Source organism: Lissotriton vulgaris, unplaced genomic scaffold, assembly GCF_964263255.1.
Source record: "Lissotriton vulgaris unplaced genomic scaffold, aLisVul1.2 SCAFFOLD_1677, whole genome shotgun sequence".
Classification (NCBI taxonomy): Eukaryota; Metazoa; Chordata; class Amphibia; order Caudata; family Salamandridae; genus Lissotriton; species Lissotriton vulgaris.
Window position 1 is genome coordinate 185,234 of NW_028244593.1, and position 21,391 is coordinate 206,624.

The 21,391-nt window shown below is 48.0% G+C and overlaps 1 protein-coding gene across 1 annotated transcript in view; it reads left to right on the top strand.

Moving 5' to 3' along the window:
• Nucleotides 1-552: 552 nt before the first annotated feature.
• Nucleotides 553-21,391, top strand: part of LOC147667191 (acyl-CoA dehydrogenase family member 11-like) — a 156,311-nt gene continuing 135,472 nt past the window's right edge. The window contains exons 1-2 of the mRNA XM_086948861.1: nt 553-686; nt 3,096-3,208. Coding sequence (XP_086804987.1) covers nt 656-686; nt 3,096-3,208 — 144 coding nt within the window. The 5' untranslated portion in view covers nt 553-655. The remainder of the gene's footprint in view (nt 687-3,095; nt 3,209-21,391) is intronic.

Below are 21,391 nucleotides of genomic sequence, written 5' to 3' on the forward strand. Positions count from 1 at the left end.
ATCATTGTTTTATGACAAAGCCAGCTCGTCATAAGAACAGCACAGGTAACACCCATGACGAGCTGGCTTTGTCATCAGCACTGAAGGGGTTAAAAACTACTAGTTGTTACACATTCATTATAAATAGCCTAACCAAACAACCCGAATGGGTTTGTGACAATTAATCTATATCAACCAAAAACCGTCACCAAGTGAACATTTAATTACAAATTCGAGGAATGAAGCCTCTAAAACTTATATCTAACTCCCTACCAAAATAGAAAGAAATCCAGAACAAGAATTAATACAAAAGACTACGACTAGTGTAATATATACAATTAAAACTAAGAAAAACCTAGGAATATTAGTCGGGGGTACCTCTTTTCTTTACAAACATTGCCTCTACGAGGATTTGACATGTACCAAACCTAAATTAATTAATTTTGCTTCCTTATCACATCAGAATGACGTCTCTCTTTCATTGTTGTAATTCTGTTCTATATATCTACGTAGACGGCTGTTGATGAACAAACAACATTTATCCGGTGGTGCATTACTAGTGTGAACCTATTGTTTCTTTCTATTTTAGGCACGTGTCGTGGCCGTCCTTGACTGGGAATGTTCATCAATAGGGCCCCCTTTGGCAGATTTGGCTTACTTTTCTGTGCCTTCTGCTATGTATCCCCAAACAAACGCTGATGGTTATAGTAAGTGCATCTGTGAGCACCAGGTGGAAGTTGTGAAACTTTTTTTACTTCTGTGAAATTACTTGCTATTCATAGCAGTTATGTTTTAGATGATTAACAATTGCATTTATTGACTCTAATAAATTACCATCTAATACAAGAAGATCGTAAATGAAACCGTGATGATTTTCCCTACAAATCAACAGTAAGGCTTTGCTCACTACAATGAATGTATCTGGAAGCAGATTCAAAATGTGAAGATAACAAGCCTCTTGTATCAAGGCAGGTACAATTCCACCACAATATTGAGCTTGGATATAATTCTGTAGATGAAGAATGACAGATCCTTCAAATATAAAACTACTTAATTTGAAGGGTACACCTGGGCTTTAGAAAGTTCATGTTTCTTGTTTCAGAAAGGTCATTCAATTACATACCACATGTTCAGTGGTATGATGCCATGAATCCTATATTCACAAGATTATGCATTCAAACAAGGGATGTGTCGCTCAAAGCAGCAAGTAGACACCAGTCCTCTCTATGCAATTTAATGTACCTTTATGTAATTCTTGGTCCAATCTGAATGTTTTTCATGTATACCCGATCAGCTGGCCCATTTTGGATGTAGTATAATTAAAAAGGAGGGAAGGAAAAGCAATGGTCTATTCGGCTTCCAGATGAAGATTCATATAATCAAAAGAGGGTGGAGAATGGACCACTTGTCCTGCGTACCAGGGTCATGTTTTTCGTTCTGTAAAAGCCCACAAGATAGGGGCGGTTCTCCACCTTTGTTTAATGTGACAGAATCATCATCAGGTTTATTCTGAGAATTTGCTAACCTTCACCCGGAGGAAGACCAACTGATGGGACAGTAGGGTGAAGGGAGGGAAGGTGTCCTTGTGAAGTGAGTTTAAAATTCCCTACGCCACCTTGTTGGTAGATAATTTAATGAATTAGGTGGTGTGAGAAAGTAAAAACAGAGGTGCGTGCGTGCGTAGATAAAGTTATCAATCTACCGCACTGATAGTGGTCAACATGTTTCAGCCTTGTGTTTCATCTAGAGGCTTTTTTCAGGACCGGTGGATTCGTATTGGCGCATTGTGTCGATACTATGGGTGGTTAACTTACCACTCCATTTTTTGTAGAGTCAGGTCAGTTGTACCTCTGTCTGGAAATAAAAGAAAGAATGGTGCAATTGTATACTTTCTTTCTTTTAACAATAAAACCTCGTGTTGATGATGCTCATGTAGGCTTTTGGCCTATAGTATTGACAGACCAGTCGGTGTATTCCTAAGACAGTGATTGTATGCGAGGAAATACGTTTCGGGATTGAGACTCCCATTATAATAATATATGTGATGTAGGCACTAAGGTTAAAAGACACGTCATTCACTGTTATGGCGGCATTGGTTTGTGTGTATGCTGGTAAAATCTTGAGAGTAAGACATAGTTCAAGTTAGATGTGCATGGTTCTCATATGCGTGACAAATATGTGTGTTTGTGTATTGTTAAGGGCTTCATTAAGGAAGTATGGTCGCTATACCGGTCTATTCAGTATTCAAACTGTGTGTATCATGCCGCGCCTGTTTTGCGCTGTCATGATCGAAGTAAAAGAGCGCGTGTGTTTTATGACTCATGCACTCCCTCAATTTAACCTTTTGCTTGTCATTTTCGCTGTATACATGCTCTTTTGGATCTTTCTTTAGAATACAAAGTTGGAAAAACTTTACTCACAGCTAGTATGTTCATGGGGAGTGTGCACCACAAATTGCTATTACACAGAAAAAACTAAATGGGATTTTGCATGCTCGTCTGTACCTTGAGCCAAGTGGGCCAAATGCTATCTTATCATTTGGTACCTTACTATCTAATACACATTCTGAGGTTGCTTGGAAAATAGTCTGTTCAAAATCAATCAATGCAAAATGAGGATAACCAGCATGGACATCTTTCACAAAACTTCCTTTTTTTTACTTACATTAGCAAAAAGTTCAGTTATACATTCTATATAGTGATGCACAGCTAGTCCACTTACTCGTGTATAAAGGTACACACCTACCTGTTGTAATTTTCTGCAGTATACGATCAGAAAATCTAGCCCAACATATCAGGCTACAAAAATATTGTAAAAAGATATTGACAACAAAAATATCATGAAGGCATGAAGGTAAGCATGTATGGTTACGTATAGATTTTCTATACTTTACTCCACATCTGTAAATGTGGAATAAGGAATAGTAGTCTACACTAACCTATATGTACTTAGTAGCTTGATATTCATGTTGCAATAAGTCTGAAGAATTCAAATGTACACAGCTAGATCCGATCCTTTTGTGAATGGACCCGTCTTTTAATTTTGCAACCACTTTCAAGGTTGTATATGTTTGTCATTAACTTACTATGTTTATTTCTTTTTCACTTGCATTCCAGATCTTGAAGATTTGATTTCAGTATATTATTGCTGCAGAAATGTTCCTCCGCTCTTAAATGAATTGAACTTCTTTCTTGCACTAGCCTTCTTCAGGATTGCTGCAAATTGCCAGGTAAAGGTCTGATTAATGCATCATGTCATCTTATTTTCCGTCATTTGATTGGCTCAAGCAGGTTGTGACTATAACTTTGGGGTTACTTCCAATTAAACTATCATATGCACCCAAAATGGGATTGCGAGTTGGATTAAAAATATCCCATGCTTTGCAGCAAGTAGAATCTGCTCTAAATAATAGAGGCAGAATGCACAAATGTCGATTTGCATAACCAGAATTGCTAAACTCATGCACAGTTTGTGAATGGTTATGTATTCCATCCTGTCTAGCTCAGAATTGAGGGCAGATTGAACAACAACTAATTGTATCATGCCCCATGCTAATGGGAATAGGAGGTGTGCAGTTTGCACATTGATGTTTGCACCACTATTGTGTTTGGGCCATTTGTCCATTAGGAAATTATATTTATTATTCTGTCGATGACTTTATATTTTGTAAACAATTGTTGAATGTTCTTGAATCGGGAATAGGAAAACACGGAGTATATTTTAGTTCAATGATTAATGCTGTAGCAAGTGCTGAGTAGAGTTTCTTTTAAGTAGTATGTGCTGAAATTGATTTCGTCAACTCAAAATGTGGTTCTCCCCTCAAAATCAAAGTGCCAATGTTTCTTTTTGACAATATCTTATTGGTTTAAAAACATTTAGGAAAAACATGAATGGATTTGACAACTTCAGCTACTTTTATAGTTTTTAAAAAGTTGGAATTTCTTGTCATGCAATTCTGCAAGTTAATTAGAAAATGTTAGTAAAAAAATGTAAACAAGTATTTTAGGAGTTTCAAAAGTTGCAAATATCAGCTATACAATAAAAATAAATCATTTTTTTAAAATCCTCAAAGCGTGCATCCATTCCTGCTCGAACTCACAAGGACATCTCAGAGACGATCCCAATTATATGTTTCAATCATTTCTTGTTACGAATTAAAATATAGGGTAAATACTTCAAAAATAAGTATTAACCCATCCTGAAAAAGCTGCCCTCAACTTAGAAAAATTTAATCTAAATCTATATCTGAATAAAGATTTCCCCGCAGTTAATTTTACTTCAGAGAAAATCAGCTGCTAAATATCAGACTGTGAGGGGAGAGGATGTGAAAGAAACAAAATAATCTGCAAAGATACTATGTAATACCTTTGAACTTCGGAAACTGCCCCAACTCTGCTGCCCCCTTTTAGCAACAGCACCCTCTATATATCCCTATAGAGGCCAAGCAACCTCACCCCTGGGCCCTGTAATTCACTCCAGATAAAACGCTGAGGCTACCTGTGTAAAGAGTAACCCAGCTGTCAAGTGGACTCCCTACAAAAAAACTTTGGCTGAGTTGACATGTGAAAATGATTACTACTTCCTCAGATGTTGTAAATTGAGCCTCACTGGAAGCCTAAACATGCTTTTGGTCCATGATCCACCCGCTTCTTTTCAATTGCCATCAGCTCTTTGGTTCTCAACAGGATATCTGGTCTCAGGTCTGGAAAGGACCGAAGCCTGTACTCCCTCATCACTACTGATTTCCACTGAATCAATGCATTAATGACCTGTAATGTTCAGCCCACAGCTTGTAACATCACCAATACCATCCCACTATCTCCTGAAGTATTCTAAGAGGGTGACCTTGTGTCCCTGCTCAGCTTATCCCAAGACTTTTAATTTCCATTTTCTAACCTCAGGTGGGAGAGACTCGGGAAGGATTGAAAATGGCACCAGCTATACTGAGATTAGTGCCCCTAGTCATTGTCCAGGAGCGTGATATTTCAACCAACTTTAATGTGGTGTCAACTGTACTGAAGTGAGAGTTCATCTCATCGCAAGCACATGATTATCTAAGGTCTGAATGCCTGCACTGTTCAGTGCATCAATGGAGTGGAGCAATATCTTTTCCCCAGCAGACACTGCTGTTCTTTCATAAGGGTCCTTTGGTGGATCTCTCAGACTGGACTTGGTAACTGTTGTGTGGGCATGGAAAGTCCTTTTTACTCCTCAACCTTTCAGACATGGGGGCTTACTGTACTTAAAAGCTCAAATCCCAGAGCCTGCATTTTTAGGACCTGTTGAGCCCTCTCCAAAATGCAGCAGTGGTGGCTGAATCACGCTGATTGGGGGTCTGCGTACATGGCAGGCAGACCAGAGCTGGGTTTAAAAGAGTATCCCAAATGGACACTACAACATGGGGCCATGGCTGCAGACCACAAGATAGAGTTTGCATTGTTCAACAGGATGCTGCACATGAGTATCTAAATTCGTTAGCAAAAGTGTTTGCCATGGCTTTAGTTTAACTGTGATGCCCATAGTGTCATATGCCACTCACCGCCACTTCTGTGTTTACTGTGTGCCCTGTGCTCCTGAGCCCAAGCAATCCTCTAACTCAGAGCCCGGGCACACCATATGCACAGTCATGCTCATTGTGTAGGGTACAGATCTGCATCCAGGCCAGACGAGGCCAAAGGGGTTGCTTCAGGTTTCTCCTCCAAAGATGTGACCTCCACTTCAATCCAAAACCGAGCTCTGATTTTCCCTGCTATCTCTGCATCAGACCTTTGGCACCTGAGGAAGTGCTAAAATTGTAAACCAGGGGCTCAGTTTTCAGGGCCGAGTTTCAAAACCATCTTGGTACCAGGAAAATCCTTTCTCCAATTTAAAGCACTCAGATTTTATATTATAAACTCCTCTTTTATATCATAACTCATCTTAAAGAAATACTTTATATTCCACAAATCTAGAAGGGCTGATAGAAAAGGATTCAGGATAGGAGCAGAACATCAAGAACAATCTTCATAGTTTAGATATGGAAATCTCCTATCTCCACTCTAAGCTCCACATGCAACCAAAGTAGACAAACTTCAGACCACCGAATTCATAATAACTCACGTTAATAATCCTCCATGACAGTCATGTACATCTTGGTCTCAGCGTGTCTCACCCGGAATCTTCTGTTGCCTTGTATATACTACTGATGCTGTGTGTCCCCCAGCCACAGTTTATACATGCTTACCTCCATCTTTGAAGATATTCATCTGTCCATCATGACAGGTCCCTGCTTAGCTGAAGAGGTCTTTTTTTCCTAGATGTTTAGGGAAAGACACAAAATGTTTTGAAAAAGATATTCCACCCTTCTACTTTGTCCGGCTTTTTCTGTTGGTATGTATACCTTCAAATGCACATGTCCACTTTAGGATCTTGTCCATCATCTCCTGCAACTCCTATGCAATCCTAGACCCAAGCTTACTTCAGAATTGCTGCTAGCGCCATCATTTTGTAATCACCTTGGCTCTTGGGGACCTAAACCCACAAAAGATTGGGGAGAGGGTTGTAAACATGTCCATGGATGGAGTACAGATCTTTCCTGTTCTAGGATGGAAAAAGAATGAGATGAGTGTGTAAATGTCAACAACTATCCATGTTTGTGGGCATTCACAAACTTCCCAAACTAACCATGTCTTTTGGAATACCCATTTTCCCACTCCTTGAGTACAAAACATTCCCACAAGCATAAATTGTTTTTTGCCTTTTAGAATTCCCTTTATGAGTTCCTGCCGGAATAATTCAGGAAATTTCAATCATGAACTTATGTTTATGACTCAATTAGCATTTCTGGATAGGGCCCTAAATCATCATCATACTGAAGCTTTTGAGAGTAGCCCGTGAGTTAAAATATGTGTGAATGTGAGCAATTACCAATAGCACAGGGTTCAACATACAAACTGAGCAATAAAGGAAATGGACCTGCCGAGTGGTCCATCAGAAAATTTCAATAAATGTATTGTAAGAAGAAATACTTAGTTGCCTAAAAAACTGCCATAATATATGGTTGAATGCCCTTTCTTTGTTGATACAGGCATAACCAGTTGTGCTGAACATGGAGTGAGTTTGAATGTGTGACTGAGCCTTAAACAAAAACGTGTTGGTCACTGTGTACTATGTAATCGCAGTAAGCTGAGCGGCAATAATGTATTGAAAGGCCTGTGAATTGATATTGATATTTGAAGAGGAAAGGGATGGTATGGCTCTTGCTTTACCTGACTCTTAACTTGTTTTAAAACACACTGAATATTAAGGTGGACATGTACCCTACCTGCCTGTGAATATCTGGTATCCTCATTTGTTTTAATTGTGGCCCTAGCCTCACACTAATCTTGTCTGTGCACAAAGGCTTAGACCTGTCCCTTGACATGAGTGAGGTCCTGAGACTTGGGGGCGGGGGATGCACCAAGCATTCCTTTGTTTAGCTGACTGTGGACTATCATCCCTGCCATGGGTTTAGCATGTAGAGTGGTGGTGGCAGAACATCATGATTTCTGAATCAGTAGATGCGACCAGACCTGGAGTAGACGCCCGCTGACACATTCATTTGAAGTTCAGTTGCTGTGGTTTAACACAAATCCTAGGGCTAACCTCCCAAGTATATGTTATGCTTGTGTATGTACGTGTTTATTTCCAGTGTGGTACATGCATTGTGCGTATGAGTGAACCTGAGTTACAGAGGCCTGTGGGTTCCATTTTGGAAGCCACTCTGCACACACTCGAGGTGAGGTTGTTTTCCCAGACAGTGGAATTGTGACACATTTATATTTGTTGCCCGTCTTCGGTTGTATTGAGTTTTCTATTTGTAGTTAAGTACTCTTCTTTAACCAAGTTGCATCTTTTACAATCTGTTATTGCCCTCCTGGGTGAATATTGAGTTCTGAGCTTGAAGCACCTCCACACTGCCCCTGAAAATCCTGTGATTCCTCACCACCACTACCACTGAGGGTAAACTGCTGGAGGGGGTGCACCTGGCCCTGCCTGCAGGGCCAAGACGACCCCAGCATGCAGCATGAACGTCAATTCAACAAAATGCCGGGGGTTGCAGAAGTGACATCATACACAATTTGACCTTTGTTTTCACTCACACACATACATGCTTACAGATACAAACACATTCACACATGCACACTCTATAACTTAATAAAGTTAAAGGAGGCCCCCTTAACTGTCAACTTTGGGACAGGGGAGATAGCGTAGGAAACCGGTTTACTCTCTATAACTTAAACACACTACCACCTGCAAGTACGCACCTAACATACATTTAAATATATTTTTACTTACCTCAGTCACCAGGGAAGGTCATATTCCCGCTAATTGTATTCGATTCTTTATTAGACTAATAGTGAATAAGGATATTATTCACTATTAGTGTAATAATACGTTGCCAGAAAACAAAGAAAGTCGAGCCCCAATTGACGTCCATAAGGATGAGCGTCCCCTTGTGTACCTGATACCGATTTTGCCACCTCTGAGGCCAGAGGTTCCAAAGACAGTGCCAGGGGTCGCAAGGGGCAAGCCAGGGGCTGCAGCTACGACCCTGGTCCCTTGCGACCCCTGGTGACCTGTAAATGAAGTCTATAACATGCAGGCAGAGGCCTAGTAGCCCATGCTTGCCCATGGCTCCATCGAATAGTGTCTGACACAGATATTTACCTTCTCTCATGAGACATCACACATTTTCCCTCACCACTATTGGAACACTAAAAAGCAAGGAGACAACCACATGCAGAAAACCTAAGTTAGACCTCCACTGGATGTCAAACACTTCTTGCCAAGTTCCTTAAGAGTCACCTATCCAATACCTCCATTTAGTTAATGGATAGTTAGTGAGGAACCCACAATATTTTTGTGTTCCCGCAAAACCCTCTAAAAGGAGACATAATTAAAAATGTATGTATTGTGTTCGATGTACTAAAGTGGGCGTGGCTTATAACTCTCAATGCAATGTCTATCTGTTCTTACATTATACATATTATATGTTGTACTAAATTTGAATTTTGGAACAGGAATAACTTACGCTGTCATAAATAGCACTGTTAAGTGTACAATTTACAAACAAATTGCATGTTTTGCTACCAACTAAGTTTCCATACTTGACTTACTAAGTGATATCTGAGAATTTGGGTTTGGGAAACAATGTTCTAAAATCTTTCCTCTACACCAAAAGATATAACTGAGTGGATGTGCACACTTGTATGTAATATCCAGACCACTGTTCAAAAGTGCATAAGTTAGGCTCTCATGAGTGACTTTCAGTAACTCTTAACAATGCTTCAACTTTTGTTAATCCTGTTCAACTGACTCCAATTTCCACTCATAAGTCAGAAAATAGTGTAAGCAAGTTCGGCAAACAGTGTTACAAATCTTTGAGATCACTGCACTCTAGGTGGCATTCTGGTATTCCGGACTATAAATTTCAGCAATAGAGTTCCCAACCTTCTTCTTCGTGATATGACTGGGGAAATGTTTAACAGCTCTAATGTAATTTTCACACTATTTCAGACCAATCCGAGCATGTTTTCTGTTCCCTTTCCTGGCAAGCAAATCTTCTCATTCTGCCTAGTCTTGCCATGATTGTTTCTATATTCTTTAGTGCAGCCATCTTCAGATTGAACCAAATGGCCATCTGTGTAAGTCTCAACTTTCTTTTTTTTTTTTAACTGTTTAATGTTATTCCAAGACCGTGCCAGTCTAGAACTCTCAGGCCAGCGACCCGCCATACTGCAGGGGATGTGGGGCTATTGTTACGCCACTGTCACCAATCCAGCCGTTATAAGTAACACTATGGATGGTGGAGTCATGGGTTGGGCTTAGTCTGCCAGCAGGCTATCATAGGTGGTGGTTCATTCATTACAGGGTCCCTGCCATCGGTAGACTGGGGAAGTTTGTCCAATTTTAGGTGGGTTTCCTGATGCAGACTCCTGTCATGATATACAACAACGGGCCCACTCATTATTCAGTTTTGACAAAAGTGCATCCACTGCTCCTTCTCGTTTCCGTTTTAAAACATTAGACAATGCGACAATGCAGTATTTCAAAAGCAGATGTAACTACAAAGAGCACATTTTGATAATTCATTTTTATTAGTAGACAATAGCAATCTTAAGAGGCATTGCATAGCTTCATACACGCTATGACCCCAATTCCATCACAGTCTCTCTCTCAGTCAGTCAGTCTCTCTCTCTCTGTCATTCAGTCTCTCTCAGTCAGTCAGTCTCTCTAAGTCAGTCAGTCTGTCAGTCTCTCTCTCTCTCTCTCTGTCAGTCTGTCAGTCTGTCAGCCAGTCAGTCTCTCTCTCTCTCTCAGTCAGTCAGTCTCTTTCTCTCTCAGTCAGTTTCTCAGCCAGTCAGTCTCTCGGTCAGTCAGTATTCAGTCTCTGAGTAAGTCATTCTCTACACTCTCTCCACTCTCTCTCTCTCTCCATTCTCTCTCTCAACTCTGTCCACTCTATCTCCACTGTCTCTCTCTCCACTCTCTCTCCACTGTCTCTCTCTCCACTGTGTCTCTCCATTTTCTCTCTCTCTACTCTCTCTCCACCCTCTCTCTCTCTCTCTCTCCACTCTCTCTCCACTGTCTCACTCCACTGTCTCCCTCCACTCTCTCTCTCTCTCCCTTCTCTCTCTCCACTCTCTCTCCACCCTCTCCCTCTCTCTCTCCACTCTCTCTCCTCTCTCTCTCCACTCTCTCTCCACTCTCTCTCTCACTCCACTCTCTCTCTCCACTCTCTCTCTCCACTCTCTCTCTCCACTCTCTTTCTCTTCTCTCTCTCTCTACTCTCTCTCTCCAATCTCTCCACTCTCCCCACTCTCTCCACTCTCTCCACTCTCTCTCCACTCTTTCTCCACTCTCTCTCCACTGTCTCTCTCCACCCGCTCTCTCTCTCTCCACTCTCTCCCGCTCACTCTCTCCACTGTCTCTCCACTCTCTCTCTCTTCATTGTAAATCTCCACTCTCTCTACACTCTCTCTCTGTCTACTCTCTCCCCACTCTCTCTCTCTCCACTGTCTCTCTCCACTATCTTTTTCCACTGTCTCTCCACTCTCTTTACTCTCTTTACTCTCTCTCTCACTCTCTCTCACTCTCTCTCCACTCTCTCTCCACTTTCTCTACACTCTCTCTCCACTCTCTCTCTCCACTGTCTCTCTCTACTCTCTCTCCACTCTCTCTCCACTATTTCCCTCCACTCTCTATCTACTCTCTATCCACTCTCTCTCCACTGTCTCTCTCTCCACTCTCTCTCTACTCTCTCTCCACTCTCTCTCCACTCTCTCTCCACTGTCTCCCTCCACTCTCTCTCTCACTCTCTCACCACTCTCTCTCCACTGTCTCCCTCCACTCTCTCTCTCACTCTCTCACCACTCTCTTTCCACTGTCTCTCTCTCCACTCTCTTTCTCCACCCTCTCTCTCTACTCTCTCTCTCTACTCTCTCTCCACTGTCTCTCTCCACTCTCTCTACACTCTCTCTCCACTCTCTCTCTCTCTCCACTCTATCTCCACTCTATCTCTCACTCCACTCTCTCTCTACTCTCTCCCACTATCTCTCACAAAGTAGTGTGCGTTGCCATGGGCGTCCGCAGAAATGTTTCCGGGCGGCACATTTTTAACTTCATCACCATCCCCCTTGCACCCCTCTTCCTTCTGCCTTGCACCCTTCTCGACCTCCCCCTTGCACCCTTCTCCCCCTCCGACTTGCACCCTTTTCTACCATGCACTATTATCCCCTCTGCCTTGCACCCTTCTCCCCTCCGCCTTGCACCCTTCTCTACCTTGCACCCTTCTCCTCTCTGCCTTGTGACCTTCTCCTCTCTGCCTTGCACCCTTCTCCCCTCTGCCTCTCTCTCTCTCTCTCTCTCTCTTTCTCTCTCTCTCCACTCTCTCTCTCTCTCTCCACTCTCTCTCCACCCTCTCCCTCTCTCTCTCCACTCTCTCTCCTCTCTCTCTCCACTCTCTCTCCACTCTCTCTCTCACTCCACTCTCTCTCTCTCCACTCTCTCTCTCTCCACTCTCTTTCTCTTCTCTCTCTCTCTACTCTCTCCAATCTCTCCACTCTCTCCACTCTCCCCACTCTCTCCACTCTCTCCACTCTCTCTCCACTGTCTCTCTCCACCCGCTCTCTCTCCACTCTCTCCCGCTCACTCTCTCCACTGTCTCTCCACTCTCTCTCTCTTCACTGTAAATCTCCACTCTCTCTACACTCTCTCTCTGTCTACTCTCGCTCCACTCTCTCTCTCCACTGTCTCTCTCCACTATCTTTTTCCACTGTCTCTCCACTCTCTTTACTCTCTCTACTCTCTCTCTCACTCTCTCTCACTCTCTCTCCACTCTCTCTACACTCTCTCTACACTCTCTCTACACTCTCTCTCTCCACTGTCTCTCTCCACTGTCTCTCTCTACTCTCTCTCCACTCACTCTCCACTATTTCCCTCCACTCTCTATCTACTCTCTATCCACTCTCTCTCCATTGTCCCTCTCTCCACTCTCTCTCTACTCTCTCTCCACTCTCTCTCCACTCTCTCTCCACTGTCTCCCTCCACTCTCTCTCTCCACTCTCTCACCACTCTCTTTCCACTGTCTCTCTCTCCACTCTCTTTCTCCACCCTCTCTCTCTACTCTCTCTCTCTACTCTCTCCCCACTGTCTCTCTCCACTCTCTCTACACTCTCTCTCCACTCTCTCTCTCTCTCCACTCTATCTCCACTCTATCTCTCACTCCACTCTCTCTCTACTCTCTCCCACTCTCTCTCACAAAGTAGTGTGCGTTGCCATGGGCGTCCGCAGAAATGTTTCCGGGCGGCAAATTTTTAACTTCATCACCATCCCCCTTGCACCCCTCTTCCTTCTGCCTTGCACCCTTCTCGACCTCCCCCTTGCACCCTTCTCCCCCTCCGACTTGCACCCTTTTCTACCATGCACTATTATCCCCTCTGCCTTGCACCCTTCTCCTCTCTGCCTTGCATGCTTCTCCCCTCTGCCTTGCACCCTTCTCCCCCTCCAGTTGCACCCTTCTCACCTCTGCCTTGCACCCTTCTCCCCTCCGCCTTGCACCCTTCTCTACCTGGCGCCCTTCTCCTCTCTGCCTTGCGCCCTTCTCCTCTCTGCCTTGCGCCCTTCTCCCCTCTGCCTTGCACCCTTCTCCCCTCCCCCTTGCACTCTTCTCCTCTCTGCCTTGCACCCTTCTCCTCTCTGCCTTGCACCCTTCTCCCCTCTGCCTTGCACCCTTTACCACCTCCCCGTTGCCCCCTTCTCCCCTCTGCCTTGCACCCTTCTCCCCTCCGCCTTGTACCCTTCTCTACATTGCACCCTTCTACTCTCTTCCTTGCGCCTTTCACCTCTCTGCCTTGCGCCCTTCTCCTCTCTGCCTTGCACCCTTCTCCCCTCTGCCTTGCACCCTTCTCCCGTCTGCCTTGCACCCTTCTCCCCCTATGCCTTGCACCCTCCTCTACCTTGCTCCCTTCTCCTCTCTGCCTTGCTCCCTTCTCCCCTCCACCTTGCACCCTTCTCCTCTCTGCCTTGCATCCTTCTCCTCTTTACCTTGCACCCTTCTCGCCTCGGCCTTGCACCGTTCTCCCGCCCGCCTTGCACCTTTCTCCTCTCTGCCTTGCACCCTTCTCCCCTCTGGCTTGCACCCTTCTCCCCTCCCCCTTGCACTCCTCTCCCCTCTGCCTTGGTCCCTTCTCCTCTCTAGCTTGCACCCATCTCCCCTCTGCATTGCACCCTTCTCCTCTCTGCCTTGCACCCTTCTCTTCTCTGCCTTGCACCCTTCTCCTCTCTGCCTTGCACCCTTCTCCCCTCTGCCTTGCACCCTTCTCCCCTCTGCCTTGCACCCTTCTCCCCTCCCCATTAAACCCTTCTCCCCTCTGCCTTGCACCGGTCTCCCTCAGCCTTGTACCCTTCTCTACCTTGCACCCTTCTCCTCTCTGCCTTGCACCCTTCTCCCCTCTGCCTTGCACCCATCTCCCATCTGCCTTGCACCCTTCTTCCCCTCCGCCTTGCACCTTCTCCCCCTCCGCCTTGCACCCTTCTCTACCTTGCACCCTTCTCCCCTCTACCTTGCACCCTTCTCCTCTCTACCTTGCACCCTTCTCCCCTCTGCCTTGCACCCTTCTCCCCTCTGCCTTGCACCCTTCTCCCCTCTGCCTTGCTCCCTTTTCCTCTCTGTCTTGCACCCATCTCCTCTCTGCCTTGCACCCATCTCCCCTCTACCTTGCACCCTTCTCCCCTCTGCCTTGCACTCTTCTCCTCTCTGCCTTGCACCCTTCTCCTCTCTACCCTGCGCCCTTCTCCTCTCTGTCTTGCGCCCTTCTCCTCTCTTGCTTGCACCCTTGTCACTGTTAGAAATGGGATCCCTGGCTGGCCAGGGCTTGCGCCAAAGTCAGTCAGAGACCACCACTCCTAAGTCAGGGCAAGGGAGTTACACGCCAAGATAACCCCTGCTCACCCTCTAGGTAACGTGGCGCGAGCAGCAAGGCTAAACTTGGAGGCAATATGAGTTAAGTATTTGCGCACGCACCCCAGCAACAACACCCAAGGCCCACCACAAAGGAAACTCCACACAAGGTTATATATAAAAATAGCCTTTGTATTACACCAAAACACATTAGATAAAACACACACTTTACACTGTGCCAACAGGCACGGGCAGAATTTACAAGGGATATGTACAAGACAGGGCCACCTGGACCACTGTCAGGAATCAGCACTTTTTAGAACTTAGAATACAATACTTGTAGGCCTAGAACTTAGAACATAGAGCCTAACGGACAGTACCTTCCGGACTGGTTGCGGGATAATGCGGGTGACCTCCTTAGTAGGCTTGAGCAGGCGGCCCAGTGAAGCGGCGCAACTCAGGGGAGAGCGGCGCGGCTCGAGGCTTGAGCGGGCGGCCGGCAGGGTACAAGCGTTTCTCTGGGGCGACCAATGTGTGCGGCTCAGAAGAGGAGGGGAAGACAGGATGCGGGCGACCCAGCGAATCGGCGCGGCTCAGGGTAGAGCGGCGCTGCTCGAGGCTTAGACGGGCTGCCGTGCACGAGCTGCTGAGGGGAATGAGCGAGGCACATTTCAGCGAGGCCCTAGGGGCCCAAGAGAGATCAGACAAGTCCCAGCAATTTGTCAGAGAAGGCACAACTAGAGTCCACCGGTCCTGGGACTCTGGTCAGGGGGCGAGCTCAGTATCAAGCCCTTGGAATATCACTTAGAACATAACAGAAAATCACTGTAGCACAAAATAGCGCACAATCAGTAACTACTGGTAATCAGGTAAGTACCCCCTACGCAATCCTAACCACCTTAGGAACAGGTCCCGCAGTGAACCAGGACCTCACTAGCACCACCTGTACTAGCAAGAACAACCAACTAAATATCACCATACATTTAGGGGTATAGACCTGGGAACAAAACACATGATGCATAACATACATTCAGCGGTGTAAGGAGGGAAAACACATGATGCATCAACAATACATTCAGAGGTGTAGCAATCACAATTGCGCAGTAATCACATTGGCCCATAAATCATAAATGCGCCAGAATCACATTAGCCACCACCTGTGGCAGTCCCTAGACCAACTGGCCTCTCTAGGGCTAGGACGCCCTGTGTCCCAGTGTCAAGGTCCTAAACGTGGCAGCTGCCCACAAAGTGCTGGGCAGCTGTGTGAAGATGCTGGGGCCAACGTTGGAGCCTTCCAGGCTCTGAATACTCTAATTGCCCCCTAGAGCCTCTCAGGACCCTAAACACGAATGTGGCACCTTTGAGCCTCTCAGGTTCTGAAAAACAACTGTGCCCGCGGTGCCTGGAGCCCTCGTAGGACCCTAAATCAGGATAGGCGGGTTGAGCCTCTCTGGGCTCGGGCAACATCTGGAGCCACCTGGCTCCTGAAATAAATGCGGGGTCGTTGGAGCCCTCGGGGGCTCTACTGAGACAAGTATGCCGCCTGAATCGGGGAGCCTCGACAGGCTCCGGCAGCAACTGCGGCGTGGTGGGATCCCCCCCCCTCTGGGGGACTCAACCCGAGATTGCCCCACGAGCCTCGGGGCTCGAAATCACAGTAATGCACCAAGGGGGGGGCGGGCACCGGCAATGTGCCCGACGCCTCCCCCTCTTCCCATTGTAGCACGGGCCCTCCACTCACCGGGTCTGTGGCGGCTCCTCTCTGGTGGCGGGCATTGCTGGCGGCCCCGGGGCCCTCCCTCACTCCTGGGAGCCCCGGGCCGCGGGAGGCCACGACTTGGCCGGATTCTCTTCTTTCCCTTTCCCGGCGGCAGCGGGCAGCCAATCGTGGCGCGGCGGCGGGGACTTCCCTCCAAAACCGGAAGTCCCGCCCCGCGTCAGGCACCGTAGTGCCTGGCTTCCTGTTTTGCGGCGCTCGGGCCGCGGCGGTGAACACTTGGGCATAACTGAGGGGTGGCACCCTCGTAGTGAAAAATAAACGTAGAAGCGAGGTGGGCACTCGCTAAGGCAGCCATAAGCAGGGTGGCACCTGCAAAGCAAAATAAAGCGCTTTCAGCGCTAAGGGCAAGATAGAGCACTCCCAAGCGCTAGAGTACAGAAAAAGCGCTTGCAGGCGCTTTGTGAAGGAATCCAGGGCCCCCAGGCGCTGTAGAAGCCCACAGTCCTTCAGGAGTCCAGGGGCTGGGCAGGGCCCAGGGGAGGCAAGCCTTCCCCCGGGCCCAAGCAGCAGCAGACCCCTGGCAGATTCAAGCAGCAAACAAGAACATTTTCATGGGGTCACAGCCCCTCTTTTATACACCTTTTCTTTTGTCTGTAGGTGCAGGGTGGGGGCAGAACCAGTCGCAGCTGGTCTGTGAGCACTGTTGATGGCTCAACCACCCCTTTCATTCATCAGGCAGGCTAGGGTCATCAGTCGCACCACAGGGGGCGGAGACAGCATTGTGTGGGGGAAACCCAGCCTCATTCAGGACACAGGCGCAGCCCCTCCCTCACATCAGCGTGCTAATCTCTCCATTCACCACCGGGGCAGACCCACACAGACTTCCTGGAGCCTGGCATCCCAGCCAGCTCCAGCCAATCACACGCCAGGCATATTTTACACTAATATGCCACCTCCTAGAAGTGGCGCTTCCGCACAAGACACAGTCATGCCACATACATTGTTGCGAAGCATTCAATCACACGAGTTTGCACATACCAAACTTGAGCATGCACGCCTCATGCATCAGGAACTACCAGGGACATAGACATTCCCCATGCATTCCTATGGGAGAGCAGGCCAATCTCACACACGCACTCAGGGAGCACCCGCACTTTACACTGCGCCACAGTGTCAAACTGCGCAAAGACCAGAAGTCACTAGGAAAAATGTTCAGGGGTGAACCTGCCAGAAGGGCCAAGTCCAACACAACCCCCTTCCAGCCAAAACGCAGGGGAGAACAATCACCACTGTGATGGACTTCCCTGCTTGGGGCGATAGAACACGGACGTGGGCCCACACTGCAGGGACACCCTCCGGTTCTACGCCACGTTTATCCATAAGACAAGCACATACTTAAAAAAAAACAGGCCCAACTAGGCTACCCCACTGGTACTCCTTAATTGTCCACGGCTAGGACCAGGCCCTAGGCCACCCAGATACCACTGGTCCCTACCAATCCACAGAGGGGGGTGGTAACCCCTGGCCTACATAGCCATTCTCCACTCCCTTTCTCAGTGTAGTTCCAAACTACCACTGATCCTTCAACCTAGGGTCCATACCCTCAGACTGACCAGAGGTCACGGGCAAGAATGCCCCACCCTACCTCTACTTCTGAAGCACCCTCCAGAACACAACTCTCCCACCAGTTCGGGACCTTTACTCCCTCAGCAGCAGTGACCACGGTCAGACCAGCACAAGAACGGTGTAGTGAGGCGTTGCACTTTGCGGGTTGCCAGATGCGGCGCAGGCGGCGGCTCGTGGACCGCGTCGAGACGGGGACGGCGAGCGGCATAGGCTGCGCGGCCGAAGGCAGACGCGGCTCAGTGCGGTGCCTACAGGACACCAGGCTGGTCATGACAGATAGGTCACAGCTCCCTTAACTGGTCTACCACCTGGGATTCGAATTCACTCCTCCTTCAGCAGCAAGGCAACCACTGCAGGTCAATCCCCCATATAGCTTACTCAGTTCCTTCTCTTCAGGCAGGAGTTCCTTCAGGACACTACGTACAGTTGCCCTTACGTCCAGATCCGGACACACCGGCTACTGGCTCCCCAACCGAGGGACGTACCCCTTTGGTCAGATGCCTGGAGCACCAGGACTTCCTTGAGGGTGACACAACTAATGTGTCGTGTACAAGTCTGCCTGACACTCAGGACAGAAGTGGTATCACCCTGGTCACTCCTTGGCGACACAACCCTTCTGGTTGGCCCATGACCCACTGGTTACTCCACTGGGGAACCTATCCCCCTCGCACCCCTCCATCTGGACTTCTGCACCCTCCCAACTGGAGCGGTACTGCCAGATAACAGAACTACTAGAGCCCTGCTTACAGGCGCTCCACGTTCTCTCCACACTGGAAGATCTCCCTAGAAGGACGCTCCATATGGACATGCTAGGCTCCCTCACCTGGTGTTCCTAAGAAAAAAAACACCCAGACTTGAAGACCAGGCTTGTGCTCCTCTGAGCCACTTCCACCACACTGGGCTGGAAGACCAGAACCTTCCTTAGGGTCACTCCCCAACAAATAACACAATGGCACAGGGGCAAGGGAAACTCCCACGAGCTTCAGGCCCACCCATGAAATCCTGTTCACTGACGTTCTACATTCTTCAAACACTCTGGGAGATCTTCCTCAAATGACCTATTGGTACAGCCTAGGCCCCCGACCTGACGTCCCCTTCAGAAACATTCCAGGCCCTGACACTGGGTTTCGGGCACCTGGAGACATACAGTCCCACCCACTCCTTCTCCTCTTGAGACAGGACGTGAGCCCCTACACGAGACCTAGCTGGGCTACACTGCACCTCTTCCACCACACTGGGCTGGAAGACACCTCAGCCACTCCTTTTGGAATCACTCCATCCCCTATGCCTCTCTCCTCCCAGAACATTACCAACTCCAAACATCTGTCTCTAAATAGACCACAGAAATCAAAAGCAGGCTCCACTGTCTGCAGACGTTCTTGGGAAAAGTTTAACACACGGAACTTAGGTATCTGAGCAAAACAAGAGTACACAAGCATTCAGCAAGCTCCCCATCCAGAGAACTCACACACAAGTCCAGTGCCACACACCATTCATCCACACACACCCCTCCCCAGACTGGTAAGGCAGTTTCTACCACCCCTGATTTCTCAACCTGACCACACGTGACACAGGTACCATTACTCCAGGACAGGGACGGGGGACACATGCACTGAACACATTTATGCTGCCACCACTGGATCCCACCCTCCTGGTGAATCCAGAAAACACACTGCACTTTGGGGGATGATCTACCCTCCCGAGCTAGGGACACCTAACTCACAGTGCACAAGAAACACATTTCCACAGAAATTACATTTTTAGCAAACTCCATACAATAATCCCCAAAAAATGTGGTCATCTAAAATGCAGAGTTTGTTGTGTGGCCTGTTGCCACTGCGGTACAACGCAAACACAAATCCTTATCCTCACCGCTGCGTACAATGGTAGAAATGGGATCCCTGGCTGGCCAGGGCTTGCGCCAAAGTCAGTCAGAGACCACCACTCCTAAGTCAGGGCAAGGGAGTTACACGCCAAGATAACCCCTGCTCACCCTCTAGGTAACGTGGCGCGAGCAGCAAGGCTAAACTTGGAGGCAATATGAGTTAAGTATTTGCGCACGCACCCCAGCAACAACACCCAAGGCCCACCACAAAGGAAACTCCACACAACTCTACACCAAAACACATTAGATAAAACACACACTTTACACTGTGCCAACAGGCACGGGCAGAATTTACAAGGGATATGTACAAGACAGGGCCACCTGGACCACTGTCAGGAATCAGCACTTTTTAGAACTTAGAATACAATACTTGTAGGCCTAGAACTTAGAACATAGAGCCTAACGGACAGTACCTTCCAGACTGGTTGCGGGATAATGCGGGTGACCTCCTTAGTAGGCTTGAGCGGGCGGCCCAGCGAAGCGGCGCATCTCAGGGGAGAGCGGTGCGGCTCGAGGCTTGAGCGGGCGGCCGGCAGGGTACAAGCGTTTCTCTGGGGCGACAATTGTGTGCGGCTCAGAAGAGGAGGGGAAGACAGGATGCGGGCGACCCAGCGAATCGGCGCGGCTCAGGGTAGAGCGGCGCTGCTCGAGGCTTGGACGGGCTGCTGTGCACGAGCTGCCGAGGGGAATGAGCGAGGCACATTTCAGCGAGGCCCCAGGGGCCCAAGAGAGATCAGACAAGTCCCAGCAATTTGTCAGAGAAGGCACAACTAGAGTCCACTGGTCCTGGGACTCTGGTCAGGGGGCGAGCTCAGTATCAAGCCCTTGGAATATCACTTAGAACATAACAGAAAATCACTGTAGCACAAAATAGCGCACAATCAGTAACTAATGGTAATCAGGTAAGTACCCCCTACGCAATCCTAACCACCTTAGGAACAGGTCACGCAGGGAACCAGGACCTCACTAGCACCACCTGTACTAGCAAGAACAACCAACTAAATATCACCATACATTTAGGGGTATAGACCTGGGAACAAAACACATGATGCATAACATACATTCAGCGGTGTAAGGAGGGAAAACACATGATGCATCAACAATACATTCAGAGGTGTAGCAATCACAATTGCGCAGTAATCACATTGGCCCATAAATCATAAATGCGCCAGAATCACATTAGCCACCACCTGTGGCAGTCCCTAGACCAACTGGCCTCTCTAGGGCTAGGACGCCCTGTGTCCCAGTGTCAAGGTCCTAAACGTGGCAGCTGCCCACAAAGTGCTGGGCAGCTGTGTGAAGATGCTGGGGCCAACGTTGGAGCCTTCCAGGAAATTGCCCCCTAGAGCCTCTCAGGACCCTAAACACGAATGTGGCACCTTTGACCCTCTCAGGCTCTGAAAAACAACTGTGCCCGCGGTGCCTGGAGCCCTCGTAGGACTCTAAATCAGGATAGGCGGGTTGAGCCTCTCTGGGCTCGGGCAACATCCGGAGCCACCTGGCTCCTGAAATAACTGCGGGGTCGTTGGAGCCCTCGGGGGCTCTACTGAGACAAGTATGCCGCCTGGATCGGGGAGCCTCGACAGGCTCCGGCAGCAACTGCGGCGTGGTGGGATCACCCCCCCCTCTGGGGGACTCAACCCGAGATTGCCCCACGAGCCTCGGGGCTCGAAATCACAGTAATGCACCAAGGGGGGGGGGGGGGGGGGGGGCGGGCACCGGCAATGTGCCCCGACGCCTCCCCCTCTTCCCATTGTAG